Consider the following 14,838-nt stretch of genomic DNA (forward strand, 5'->3'; position numbering starts at 1 on the left):
TCAAATTTTTTTAAATATGGACGTATCTATATATTAAAATACGTCTAGATACATATAATAGAAAGTCAGTTAATTTGAGACGGAGAGAGTACAATAGTGCTGGCCCTATAGGGAGCGCCTCCTTCCTTTCTACTTATTGTACTCCGTATTATCGTCCCAGCGCCCCTAACGTCTTCAAAATTCAAAATAGGATGCAAACAGGTTCTCATGTAAATCTCAAAATCTCTAACATCCCGTTTGGTAGCCCTCATTGATTTTATTTGGTAGAAATTAAATGAAATTAATTTTTGATAGAATTTTATTTGGTTGAATTTGAGTTCTAGATTAAAAAATCATGTTTGTTGTCACATGGATTTGTAGAATGATAGACAATTTTAGAAAAATTATGCCTTTATAGAGAAATTGGGGTTTGGCATGGAATTTTAGATTGATGATCAAACATTGTACATTTTTCTTTTTTTTCTTCCTTTTACATAAATGAATGAACATATACTCATAAGTATATTGTTTATATGTGAACATATACTCGAGAAAATTACGCAAAACCACCACATTTGAGGCAACATTCTAGAAAAATCACCTTTTTAAAAAAAAAAATCACCATTACTTTTGTGGACCCTTGTACTCCCGCGCACTAATTTGCGACTTGAGCTCGTTTTGGTTGAAAACCTGACAGGGGAGACCACCTGTCGGTGCCACCGTGGCGACAAACTGGACAATCAGACACGGTGGCACCACTTGTCCAGCGTGTCGCCATGGTGGCACCGACAGGTGAGCCCCTTGTCAGGTTTTCAATCAAAACGACTAAAGTCGCAAATTAGTGTGCGAGAGTATAACGGTCCACAAAAGTGGTGGTGATTTGAATTCTTTTTTAAAGGTGTTTTTTCAAGAATGTTCCCCCAAATGTGATTGTTTTGCGTAACTTTCTCTTTGAAAATTCATGAACAATTATTCTGGAAGTCATGGTCATTTGTTTAGATTTGGAAATCTGCTTGCCAATCTAATTAATAGTTCTTCTTATGGCTACTCATTCAAGATAGACTGAACACAAAAGATCTGATCACTCGGAAAAATATCTATGTTGAAAGTAATGCATGTGTGCTTATAGTGCTAATGAGACCATGGAGCACCTCTTCTTTGCATGCCGTTTTGGTTAGAGCTTCTGGTGGAAAATTGGCATTGAAAGGGATACAGATCTGGACATTATCAATATGCCCATCAACTGATATGGACATGCTAACCATGGATACGACCCTCGGTACCCTCAATTGTAGAGTATTCGACAACATTTATAATCAGGTGAATTCAACTAGTAATTTGTTTCAATGTCATATTTATGAAGAGGCGGATCTACTACTATCTTGTGTTATTTTATTATGTAGGTATCTTGTCGAGCTTTTCAAGTCGAAAGTCAAGATGAGATACAATGGAGGCTAGCGGGGAGTGCAACAAGAATCAAGCATCTATACATCCGAGAGAGAAGAGTATCAAGTACACTTTCCAACAAATCAAACGGCACATGATTTGTAGCTTGCTAAAGAAAAATATCACGAATTGAAATTAATCCAATTCGGGTCGAGCTGTCAGGAGATCCGAATTTGTTTTAATCATTCATGCCGCATCCGGGGTCCAAATGAAGCAAGCAAGTACTTTTTGGGAAGATAATTTCGAGACCTTTCCAAAGGATCTGGACCCACTAGTAGATTCAACGTGTGCTGACCGTGACGGGCAAAACAAGCTGATGCATCTGTTTTTATGTTTCCGAAAGAGTTGTAGTTTGTTAGGAAAGTTAGAGATACAGCTGAATTTCAGCCTCCTCCTCAAGTTGGACGAACATATCTCTCCTTCCTCCTTTATATACTCCATGTGTTCTTCTATGGAGCCTTGGGTTTTGATTAAAAATTGAGATTACTCCTCGTCGTTGATTCAGAATACACAGAGTACATGCAGTAAAAACACTGAACTGGGAAAGAATAAAAACCTCACCTTAGCCGCCGCTGCTACTCGTCGTCGTTACCACCTTGAGCGGCTGCTCCACGTCGTCGTCGCTGCCATGAGCAGCTGCTCCTCCTCCTCGTCGCGACTGCTTCTCCTCCTCGGACTACGGCGGCAGCGGCACCGTGCATGAAGCCACTTGAAGCGATCCCCCTTCACCAAGGGTTCGATCTCTGTGCTTACTTGTGCTAGTCCCTGGATCGACTCACTAGCACACACAGTTCAAGATGTAATACTAAGATACAAAGGTCAAAAGTACTTTATTACATCGTATCATCCAGAACTTAAATTATACTTACAAACTTGCATGACCTCTTAGGCCAGCATAAGCAAATAATGTTCAAAACCATGATAACAATGTATCATGAAGCTGCAGCGAAAAGGTATAGTAAAAGGGCCTCATCTACTCTCAGAGGAGAGAGCATGTTGGAATGTAAGCACATGACCCATGACAAAACGACCAACCTCACTCATCGTCGGATCCACCTGCATTGTTAATTGCAGCCACTACGTGGTCAATACATTTGAATGTATTGGCAAGCTCACTAGAGTTATAAAGGACCTACCCAGTACATGCATAGTTTGGCTAAGTGGGGTTTGGCTATTTTGCATAAAAGCATCATTATTCAAATCTTATCATTTTTAGACAAATAGTTTTGAATTCTATTGAACACGGGGTAGAAACACCCATGCTCCTATTAACCGAGGCACATTGAGTAGAAACATCAATGCTCCTACCCAGTTCAAACCATTCATTTTATTAGGAAATTGGAATGAGTGAGACTTTCCTTACAGCTCCAATATCCAGTTGCACATAATTGTCCGTAACCGGGGACACGGCTAAGTACTTAGTTTGACACTCTCGAGAGGTGGTACACTTTACCCACAAGAAATCGACGTGTTAATCCCTTGCTGTCCTCAGGGCAGAGTAGCAACGGCATCGACTACAGGAATTTTCAGAACATAATCCCCCAGACCACCTGAGGGACGCGCCCCCACCTACACTGCTACATACCGATGTCACCTCGGATCCGGGTTCATATTTCTTACATCCATCCTGGCAGAGCCCATAATACCATGTGGTTGTACTGGAAGCTACTAAACAGGAAACTAGTCCAGTCTCTAGTTACCCCGGGTGGCATCCCACATTGTGACGCAGGCGCTCCCCGAATCGCACGGGGAGGCGACCATGGACGCTCCCGAATCACACGGAGAGACAACTCAGCGGGCCCCATAGAAATGGACCTAACGTCACGACATCCGAAAACTCAAAGCAGCCCACCCAGGACGGTTCATTGAATTACTTGTTTTGCCATACACTAGGAAAATCATATGGTAATTCAATAGTATCACATTGTAATAATACCACCCTCGTATATTATCATAGCATAGCATTTTACTACTACGATGGCAATTGGTGGTGAGGGTCATGACAAATGTATCTTATACTAGTAGGACTGATCATAGCTAGCATAGATACAATAATAATCCTAACAATGCAAGTAATAAAATCTAGTGCTTAATAAAGTAATAGATGAATGATCAAAGTGAACTTGCCTTGATAGTAGTTGGTATTCAAACACTCTTCGCAATCACACTGTTCGCTCTCCGAAAAAACTATACAATCAAGCAAACATACACATACATAAACACACAATACAACAAAGAATATGTATGCCATGATGCAATACAAATCATGTGACATGAGTTTTGGTTTATTTTAAACACACCAAAGCATTGATAATTAAGCACATGCGATTAGGGTTTTTAAACAAAAGCAAAAGCTAGGGTTTAAATCCTAAAATGAGGTTTTATTTGCATCTGCAAAACACTTTAATTTAAAATATTTATTTCTCTGCCCCATTGGATATAGGACAATAAAACAGAATTTTGGGCACTGGTTTCATTCAAAAAGGACTTCTAAATAATTAGTTATGATTTAAATGGTATAAAACCCTAATCTGTGATTTGAATGTGATTCAAAAATTCAAATTTGAATTTGAACAGTGCCAAAAGATTCTACACTTCCTAAGGATTCCAAAAAGGTGTGGATCACTAAATTTGGCCAAACAGATTTAAAGTTATGATCATTTGAAGTTACAGGGGCCTATCTGCAAAAGTGCCTTTTATTAATTCCGGGGGATTAAAATTACATTTTTATTTTATAAAAACCGGGTGCCACGTGGCGCATTATTATTGGACGGTACCGGTTCGGTTTATAAATGATCTAATCCTAGCCATTGATCTAGATCGGACGGACGAGGGGAGTTCTAGGGTTTACCGGGCGGCGCGGGCTGCCGGAGTCGGAGGAGACGGCGGCGCGGGGGCGCTCCAGCGACGTGGGCGCGACGGGGAAGACACGGGGAGGCGCGGCGCGGCACGGCGGAGACGGGGGTGTGGTCGGCGGCGCTCGGGGACGGCGCAGTCGGCGCCTAGGACGAAGACGGGCGGCGGCGCGGCACGGCTCCGGCGACGGATTCCGGCGGCCTGGCGGCGTGCGAGCCAGGGAAAACCGGGGGGGAAAGAAGAGGGGGTCGCGGGGGTTATATAGACGAGCTCGGGCGTGAAAAAGGAAGGCCGGAGGAGCGGATTGCGGCGGCGGGCGCGCGGGGACGGCGGCCAGAAATCGCGCGCGTGACCGGCGCGAGGGTTTCCTTCCGGGGAAGAACCCCCTGACAGGTGGGCCCCACCTGTCAGCGGGTGCGGGCGCGCGCGTGGGGCGGCCGGGCTGGCGGGGCCGGCACGCGTGCGGTCGGACTGGGCCAGTTCGGCCCATTTTGGCCGGGCCGGTCCGGTTTTCTATTTTTTTTTTCTTTTAGCCTTTTCTTTTTCTGCTTTTCTCATTTCTTTGATATCTTTTGAGTTTGAACTCCAAATTGGTCCAAATAAATTCCAAAAAATTTGTAAAATCATGTTCTACCAAGATACAACTTTTGGAAATAGTTTCTCTTCAAAATAAAATATGTAAAAATACATTTGCCCTATAAATGCTTTAGGGCCATATAACTATTTAAATAAAAATACTTTTTCAACTCCAAATAATTAACCAAAAATTATGGGATAGCTTATATATGCACTAAACCCTTTTTATACATCAACCCTATTGGTTTGAAAATCCAAAGGTTACAGGGATGTAAACAAGATCTCTTAAAGCCTTTTGTGATTCAAAATTTGAATTCAAATATGCAATTGTGGCATGATGCTTATGAATGCAATGCACATGTAAAAGTTTGAAATTTTGGGATGTTACACCACTAGATCCGGGTTTGAAACCACCGGATCCGGCCTCGCAGCCACTGGATCCAGCGAGATCCCCTTCTTGGACCAAAAGGAGACACCTTTTTATTGGTCGGAGCACAGCGGAGACCAGAGGGGAACGCGTTGGAGGCAAAGTGAAGGTGAAGCACGCAGCAGAAGCAAGGGGAAGGCGGAGGGGAGCTTGGCGGATGCAAGTTTGGCGGAGGCGAGAGGGAGAGCGGCGAACGCGAGAGGAAGGAAGGAACGGAGGAAGGTGAGGAGGAGCTAAGGAGATACGCATTATAAAGAAGGGGACGACGGAGCAAAGAGAAAAAAAATGGAGGGGTTTTTTTCATAATAAAGACCGTCGAGTCAACCTTTTCGGATTTACGAATATTAGGAAATGAAGCTGATATTTTGCTGGCACGTGGAGAATAATAGTCTTTGAGACTTTGATTTGGGTGAAAATGAGGAAACCGAGCAACTCTTCGGTGTAAGCTCTTTTTGTCAAATTGTTTTTTCGCTGCTTTTTATCAGATTGTTTTTTCACTGCTTTTTTTTAATCAATGTTTGAATCCCCTGTTGTATGCTTTTTATCAAATTGTTTGAGTTCCCTGTTGTATGCTGATATACCGTTTTCGATCCAGGCGTAGAAGAAATTGAGCTGTAAATTGTGTCGAGCCTACTCTAGAAGTTGCTGGTTCTTTCGATAGAAAAAAAAAGGAAACTGCTGCGGCATGCCAATTCGGGCCCAACCCAGACTCTCAAGTCTAGCGGCTAGCGCACTCTCGTTCATTCGGGAACACGGTAGAATTCTCCTGAAAAGTCTGCTTCCTCCTCCACTGCCACCATTCGCAATTTCCCACCCTCCATAAATTCCCCCCTCGCTCATCGGCAGAGACCCAAAGCAAGTCCGAAGAAAGAGCAACGATCAAAAAGCTAATCTCCGCATCCAAAACACCAGCCAAGTTCGTCGATCGCCACCGACCCGACCGACAATGTCGCTGATCCGCCGCAGCAACGTGTTCGACCCCTTCTCCCTCGACCTCTGGGACCCGTTCGACGGCTTCCCCTTCGGCGCCGGCGGCAGCAGCATCGTCCCGTCCTTCCCCCGCTCCTCCGAGACGGCGGCCTTCGCGGGCGCCCGCGTCGACTGGAAGGAGACCCCGGAGGCGCACGTGTTCACGGCGGACGTGCCGGGGCTGAAGAAGGAGGAGGTGAAGGTGGAGGTGGAGGACGGCAACGTGCTCCAGATCAGCGGCGAGCGAAGCAAGGAGCAGGAGGAGAAGACGGACGCCTGGCACCGGGTGGAGCGCAGCAGCGGCAAGTTCCTGCGCAGGTTCAGGCTCCCGGACAACGCCAGGGCGGAGCAGGTCAGGGCGTCCATGGAGAACGGCGTTCTCACCGTCACCGTGCCCAAGGTCGAGGCCAAGAAGCCCGACGTCAAGTCCATCCAGATCTCCGGCTAAGACGCCCTGCCTGCCTGCCTGCGGTCCCTGCGCGGTGAAGAAGTTTTGCCTGAGGAGAGGAGAGTCGTCGCGATGGAATAAATTTGAGTCTGGTTGGGGTGTCCAGTGTCTGATTGTGATGCCGTCGAGTCATCAGTGGTTCTCTTGTGAATCGAGGCTGCTCTCAGTGAGTGACTAAGGAACAATGATGATGTTGGTGTCGATCATGTTCTATTGCGTTTTTGTGTTGAGTGTTTTGCGTTCAAAATTGGTCCTCTTATAATGGGTGTTATCTTGAAATTTAGCAGAATAAGATACCAACATGTTTGGCAAATGATGAGAGATTGGTTGGGTCTCATTTATTGGTGGTGTTCCGTTATCAACATTCTTTGGTGATGCTTGTTTCTTGGGAGATTTCTTTGGTGATGCTTGTTTCTTGGGAGATTTCTTTGATGATGCTTGTTTCTCGTTGTTTCTTGGGAGATTTGCTTGTTTCTTGGGAGATTTGAAATGAAAGAAAATCGAGGGTGTTCCGGAAGATCTTCTATGCACACGGTCCTCGTCGCAATCGCAAGTAAAATTAAAAGGGTATTCTTGTTTATTGCCGGTTTGTCTTAATCAATACGATGAAGCAAAACTTTTTGCCTCCGTTTCGTTAAAAAAAAAAGATCCTTATATGATTGTGAGTGTTGTGCAATGGCAAAGTCTGATAAAGGGATCCCTAAAATTGGTATCAAATTCAGAAGTGTGGATTCCTAAAATTTCCCCCTCATAATCTTTCCAGTTTTTGCCTTTCATAATCTGTCCAGTTATCCAGATATGCTTGAGTCTGTCGAGTTGCGGATTGTTTTACTTGTTTGGAATCTGAAACCAGCCAAGTCTGAACTTTTTTTTTTTTGCGTTTATGTCATATTGGCCATTGGATCTAGATTGAAGAGCTCAAGAGCAGATGGCAGGGAAGCCCTCTCTTGCTCTGTAACTTCACTGAATTCTGTATCATTTCTGTTTGTTGACTAAGGTTTGTTTGCGACAACAAACTCGTACCTTCACTCTCGTCTCCAGCATGTTCTGCATCACTTCTCGTTGGCTGAGGTTTGTTCGCGACAACAAGCTCATGCCTTCACTCTTCAGCCCCAATGACATCCTCGTGTAGCCTTGTAATCTTGTTATATCATGATAAGAATTTAAGAACGGAACAAGTATGATGGATACAATCCACACCTCTCGAACCTCGGGCCCGCTCTCCCAAAGGTGAGTTAACCACTCCTCAGTCCCCACTGTCCTATATGATGGATGGGGAAATAAAATAAAAAACTCTCATCTGGTGCAAATCTGAAAACTCTCACTCAGAGCCGTTGGATTCCGAATGGATGTTTCAGATGTGATGCGGAGGCAACTTAGAGCCGTTGGATTCCGAATGGACGTTCCAGATGTGATGCGGAGGCAGCTACGGTACTTGATTTATTTATTTTTGAAAAAACTCCATCGTGCCCTCTTCCCCTACCTCCGTCCAACCTTATGGCGATGCGCCCAGCGGGCCGCTGCTGCTGTCGAGCGGCGAAACTGCTGCGCTGCTGCTGTTTTCACCGGATGCCTGAACCTCCCGCTGGTGAACCAAGAAAAGGTTTCTAAGCCCTGAAAAATGGATTATGTCCTAAGGGACCTACAGATGGAGATTTCTAAGCTGTGAATTAACTTTACCAATTCATCACTGCTAGGCCCTAATCACTGCAGCCAAGAACAGCCAATGGCAGAAATCAAATTATGCTCTGCTAACTTGTGATTGCTTCTCCATGCCAAGGAAAGTGAGCAGAACCAAGAAGTAAATCTACAAACTCTCATCTGTGTATAATAAATAAATCAAGGAAAGCTCACAAGTACCCACACCCAAAATTGATTCCAGCCAAGCACACTTTCGACATGAATCAAAATATATGGACAATGAGATTTCTAGCGCGTGGTCAAGAGATGGGGAATAAATTTCTACTAGGAGTCACCGGCCGGTTCATCAAATCCACACCAAATCGGACGAAGGGAGCGAGGAATCGAAAAAGGCAGATCTTTAGGCAATCAAGCGTCACATAGGGCAGACGGCCCGGCTGTTGCCGACGGCCACAACTACGGCGGCGGCCTGTTCTCAGTTGGAGGCAGCAGATGGGTACGCGGGCACGAAGTAGTGCCGCTGCCTCCGCATCACATCTGAAACATCCGTTCGGAATCCATGGGCTCTGGACGAGAGTTTTCAGATTTGCATCAGAAAGGAGTTTTCACCTGATATTTTCCCATGATGGATATAGGGCCAAATATGTATTTGCTCGGTTAAAGCAAGTTTTGTTGCCACTTTGACATCTCTCCCTCCAGTTTTTTCCCTACTAAATTATAATGACGTGGTGTTAAAATATGACCATATGTGTTCTTACAAATAATCATGCTGTATAACTTAAGCAATGAACATTATTCTATTAAACCAAGCACAGTTCGTTCTTTCTGTGCAGAGCACATCTCGTCATATTTCAGCACCAAAATTTCCCAGTGTAACCATATGGCATTGTAACATTCATGAATTTTTTTTCCAAAGAAATTTTTTGAGCGAGATGACAGGAGGGAGAATATACATAGGGAGGTAATCCAGAGGGCACACTCAGCTTCCACGGTTCCACCCTGTTCTCATCATTGCCACCCCTTTGCCTCCACCGTTCGCAGCACATCGATGCACTGCAGTACCACTGCAAATGGACGTTCCACTGTTCCAGAACAGCTGCAGGCCATCGCCAATTCAAATTCAATTTGCTGGAGACCAGAGTGAAATTTACATTTCTTTCCTTTTGAATCTGAAGACGTGCATTGTCAAAATAGTGATATGAACAAACCACCAAAACGCTAGGGAAGAAGAAACATAGACTAAGAGAACTAGGCAGCCTCATTTCCTCGACAGCTAAGAGAAGCATGCAATACATATGTCAGAAAAATGGACCATACGGAGCAGCACAAGATACCACACGTCGTGAAAGGTCAGTGGGATCAGGCATCCAACTCGAGCTCACTTTCGAAGCAAATATGATGGCTCCTGATTGGCACCAAAACTCTCGTGGAAGTTCAAGAATGCACAACAACACATGCAGCCGTCGTCTTATAGCATCTTCCTGATCTCGTTTTAATGGGAAACCACTGGTCCGAGACATGAACTTTTGCACTGTACAAACCTCTCTGCCATTTAACAGGAGCGACAGTTTTGGGAGCTTCAAAGAGTACTCATCTTGGCAAAAGGAAGTTCCATCTTCAACTTGTCTCCACGGTGCATGAGTTCAACGGTTTTCTTAATCCAGCTTCCACCTTTAAAAAGAAAATGTCACATTGATGCCCAAAATGGAAGTCAGAATCAATGTATCTACAATGGCTCTCCAAATATCCTCAAAAAATAATTCATAGAGATGTTAACAGTTAAACATGACGCGAATAAGCCACATGAAGCCCAAAAGTGCCTATATATGACCCCCACCAAAGTCACTGCCTTGTCATTTCAATGTCCAATTAGCCCCCCACCCAACTCTGAGCAATTTTCCATTTTGTGTTTTGAAGAAGCATGTTTATCTCATTCATTCACTGGTTGATTTCTTCTTAAACTCTCATCAAATTATAACACGACAATGACCATACAAGCACGCAGTATATTCAACCCATCGGGCGAAATGCATTGAGTGAAGTTACTGGAGAGAGAAAACATGAAGCGACAAGGACCGAGGCTGACCCAGTGGGCCACCTGTATCAGATATCATCAGGATGCTTATATGATCGATGGTGTGTCATGATAAGATGAGAGAATTCACAAACAAACAGAAAATGACTCGTAGGCAGGTAAACGACAGGTAAGGTTTACAGATTTTTGTACCTATGTTATTAGTATAGTAGGCACTACAACAAAGGTGCATTCTCTGAAAAACTGGTGGGTATTACTTGATCATCAAAACTAGACTTGGGGACAGTCTATTCAGCACAAACTTGAAAACTTCCAATCTCAGCCATTAGATCTCAAATAAACGGATTAGAAGAAAGGTGAGACCTCTAATCACTTAAAAGTCATTTTATGAAGAAGAAAAAAAACACGTGGGATTTACTAGTGTTTTTTTTCATAAAATGCATTTAAGTGATTAGAGGTTCCACCTTTTATCTCATCCGTTTATTTAAAGATCTAATGGATAGGATTGGAAGTTTTCAAGTTTGCACTGAATCGAGGTTTTCGCCCAATACTTCCCATGCGGTAAAGATATTTGTTCATGCGCTCATAGAATCAAGACCCAGCTCACTGAATGTGAGAACATGATGCAAATTATGATGTATAGAAGAAATCTAGCAATTCACATAATGTTTTTAATTCAAAATCAAATGATGGGACGTGACTTACATCATTAGACAGAAAAGATCTAGTACCAAAAGTTTTAAGTCGAGGAGATTGGCCAGCAGATGTTGACCCACTATCGTTACTACCACTTTGTTTATCACCCTGCAGATAGGTAGATAAGCTAATCCTGAATTAATATGTTGACATATACTTGCAGCATTGATAATGAGCTAATAATCTGTGCATATATTAGAAATAGCATTCTCTGATTTTTGAAGGAAAATGTCCAAGGAACATTCTCCTCCTTTGATGCAACAAGTATACAACATAGCCCGCATGATAAAAATATTCAATATATTGACAGCTATGACCGAAAGAAGTTCTCAAAACATCAAACTAAGGAGATGTATTACTCCGTCCGATCCATATTAATTGTCTCAAATTTGCCCAAATATGGATGTATCTATGCCTAAAAAGCATCTAGATACATGTAATATTTCGACAATTAATATGGATCGGAGGGACTACAAAAATACTGAGCAATGGAAATGCAAATCTGCTGATCCTACTGTCACATATCATCTAGATAAAGAATAAATCATTACAGATGCTAGATAACAATGTCGGAGAACTAAAGGAAATGAAAGAAGAAATGCCAACATATACATTTTGATGGCTACTATTCCATGGGAAATCAATCTGACTAAAGATATGATCCATGTTTAGTCTCCTTATATCTCATTCTTGAGAATCTAAGAATATATTAACTTATATTTTCTGCAGTTAACTTAAATTCATAGATATAGCAGGAATACTACGTAGAGAAGAATATTGTAATAGCTGTCAAGCAAGAAACAGTATAAGCAGGCCAAAAGTGTAGGTGAAACAATAATGATCTTATATTAAGACCATTATGTGAAGTGCTATGGAAAGAAAAGAGCAGTTTATATGAAAACAGCCAATTTTGTTTCTCGTACTTGTTCATACAGATACAGGGAAGTACACAGATACAGAAATGGTAGCATGAGTTAGAAGGGAATACCTGATGATTACATGCACTGTTTCGAACATCCTCGAAGAGAGAAGAATAGTAAGATGGATCATAAATTGAACCACCCAATATATCATCAGCCATGGAACTCCGTCTAACTGAATTAGATCTGGGGCTCAAGAAACTGTTTCTTGCATCATTTGCTTCATAATATGTTGGCGTGCTTGATGAGACCCCTAATCTATACATCTGGATCCATACGAATGAAGACAAAAACCTCACTGAAAACCCTATAATTTGCATCCACAATGCTAGTCTGAGTGAAAATACAAAAAGTTCACCATAATTCTCATCAGGGGTAGTATTCCTGTGCAAATAGACACTAATTAGCTTCAGATGGTTCGCACAAAAACAATGACTACATTGCTCTTTTGCTGTGAAGTGTTCCACACAGAGAAATGCAACATAACCAACACCATGTAGCATTTGGATATACCAGTTGACATCAGCCCTACATTTTTCTGAGTACTGTTTTTTCATTATTATTATTTTTACGCAGGATACCATTATAATTCCTTTTTCCATGAGCAACAAGGTGTGCACTCACATTATAAGAAAAGGAAAACAGGTTATTAAATTGAAAGATACTGGTTGCAGAAGACATACCATATAGCATGTGAGAAGAGTATAAACCATGCAACATCAAGGACGATAGCGAAGAAGAGAAGGACAGCATATGTCCGGCCAAGTCTCTGGCTACTACTCTCAATAGCAACAACAGCAAATAGCCCTATCACAAGGTTTATCACAAGAACACCATTGAACAGAGCCCCAAGCGATCCAATCAGCGCACACCCAATCTAAAATATTGAAGATATATTATAAATTAACAGTAGTTTAAAGCAAATTCTGCTGAGTGCAACTCATTCAACATTAAAAAGCATTCAAATTACATAATTACCAACTGGAGTAAACATAAAGCAGGTATCGTAAGCATCACTGAAGCTAAGCATGCCATCTGTTAAACCATGATATAAGTATCATAACATGCAAAAGAGATCGGCAATCACTTACTTACAAACTTGATGAGAGACTCAAAACAACAAGCATAGTTGCCTACAGGCTACAAGACTCGCAATGTCACACTTGATCAAAACAAATGTTTCCAGAATAGTAAACATCCAGAATACAAGACTTTTCTAGATTCAGAGTTTTTCATTTTGCAATTCTAAGAACCGAGTAATTACCGAGTAGTTAGTCACGGATAGGAAATAAGATCTCAAAGCTGGTCTTGGTCATACTAGACCAGAATTAACACCATCAATGATCAAATGGAAACTTTAATTTGATTCATATCTTCCAGAATGCAAGAATTCTAAAAATGAGAATTTATTCTGGGAATAGGTTAGGCACATAGCATCTTCTTAGCATTCTAAGTCATATCTTTCCTGTTTCCAAGGTTCCTATCACGCACAAAAATAAGAAATAATGGGACATGGGAATCCCATCCAAACCAGCTTCCGAATAAACTGACCTGGTCAATTGGAACAAAAAAGTACACAAATATGTTGGCCAAATTCAGTACCAAGAGCCAAGGCGCAGAGTAGATGCTAAAGCAGTGAATCGTTGCAATGCTCAAACTTGACTACGCCACCTGACCAGACTGAACAGAAACGCCTCACTGCTTTTTCTAAGGTTGCGTCACGCACCGCATTTAAACAAGAACTCCTACGTCCGAGAATATTCTGACGGCCCGAGCATCACGAACAGGAAAAATTAGGGTAAACCGGGGCACCCGAGAACTGGGGCGCAATTAGTACGACAAGTTTACAGCGCGCTTTAATTCTCCTCCCTCCTATAATCCTATTCTCCGCACCCAAGCTTCCCATCACGGACAACAGCAATAAAAAAACAAAAACAATAGAGCAACCGATCTTGGGAGCCGGCGGCAGCCGATCCGATCGAACAGAGACAAGGAGGCGCGCCGCGCACCTGGAGGTAGATGAGGGCGAGGGCGAGGGACTGGAGCGCGTCGTAGTCACGCAGGAAGGAGCGCACCCGCGGCCCGAATCCGGGGCACCAGGGCATTCCGACTCAGGCGAGCTCCGGACATGCAAATCTGGGGGGCCTCTCCGGAGGCGAGCGGGGAGCCGATTCCTCGCCGCGCAGTTCTTCGGCCTCCTAGGAGCGCGATCGACGGGGAGGTCAGGGAATCGGAAGGATTCTCTCGTAGATTTCACGGGCGTGCGATTGGGGTGGCCTTCGGCCGATGGTTTCTTGGCTGCTCGATTTATTATTCGTGAGTGACCGGAGAACGGGGGCACAACATGGGCGTTACCCGGCGAGCCAAGGCTTTTGTCTGATTTGTTTGGAGACACTTTTCAGTTGATTACGCTAAACACGTGTATACGGTAAGACCGTAAGAGACTACGAGAAGCCCGGCTGCTGTCACTAATTGCTAAAGAATATGAAGAAAAATGCTGCATTCTTTTCTTTTTTTTGAACTCAAAAATGCTGCATTCTTTTAAAGTTAGAGTATCTCTTAAGTTAAAAAAAAGAAATAAGACTGATAGATGACATATCTTACTCCCAGTTCTAAATCATAAATTTCATAAGATGTTAGGTCTGTTTCGTCAAAATAATACTTTCTCCGTTCCATATTAAATGACTCATATTTATCCAAATACGGATATATTTATACCTAAAAAGCGTGTAGATACATGTAATAAAAAGTCACTTAATATTGGAAGGAGGGAGTACAAAAAATTGACCAAATTTATAGAAAAAAATACCAACATATACAAGTCTAAATTATTACTAAATTTTTC

The 14,838-nt window shown here is 42.8% G+C and overlaps 2 protein-coding genes across 2 annotated transcripts; one reads left to right on the top strand and one right to left on the bottom strand.

Moving 5' to 3' along the window:
* Nucleotides 1-6,072: 6,072 nt before the first annotated feature.
* LOC100825747 (17.9 kDa class I heat shock protein) lies at nucleotides 6,073-7,014 on the top strand. The gene has a single exon (XM_010229919.3). It carries the CDS (start codon nucleotides 6,231-6,233, stop codon nucleotides 6,699-6,701), a length of 471 nt encoding a protein of 156 aa, XP_010228221.1. The 5' UTR covers nucleotides 6,073-6,230; the 3' UTR covers nucleotides 6,702-7,014.
* A 2,175-nt stretch (nucleotides 7,015-9,189) lies between these two features.
* On the bottom strand, nucleotides 9,190-14,356 carry LOC100826063. Its single transcript, XM_010229917.3, has 5 exons — nucleotides 14,003-14,356; nucleotides 12,677-12,870; nucleotides 12,062-12,377; nucleotides 11,083-11,181; nucleotides 9,190-10,013 (listed from the first exon to the last, which is right to left on the bottom strand). Exons 1-5 carry the CDS (start codon nucleotides 14,096-14,098, stop codon nucleotides 9,960-9,962), a joined length of 759 nt encoding a protein of 252 aa, XP_010228219.1. The 5' UTR covers nucleotides 14,099-14,356; the 3' UTR covers nucleotides 9,190-9,959.
* Between the last annotated feature and the right edge of the window lie 482 nt (nucleotides 14,357-14,838).

This window comes from Brachypodium distachyon, chromosome 1, assembly GCF_000005505.3.
Source record: "Brachypodium distachyon strain Bd21 chromosome 1, Brachypodium_distachyon_v3.0, whole genome shotgun sequence".
Classification (NCBI taxonomy): Eukaryota; Viridiplantae; Streptophyta; class Magnoliopsida; order Poales; family Poaceae; genus Brachypodium; species Brachypodium distachyon.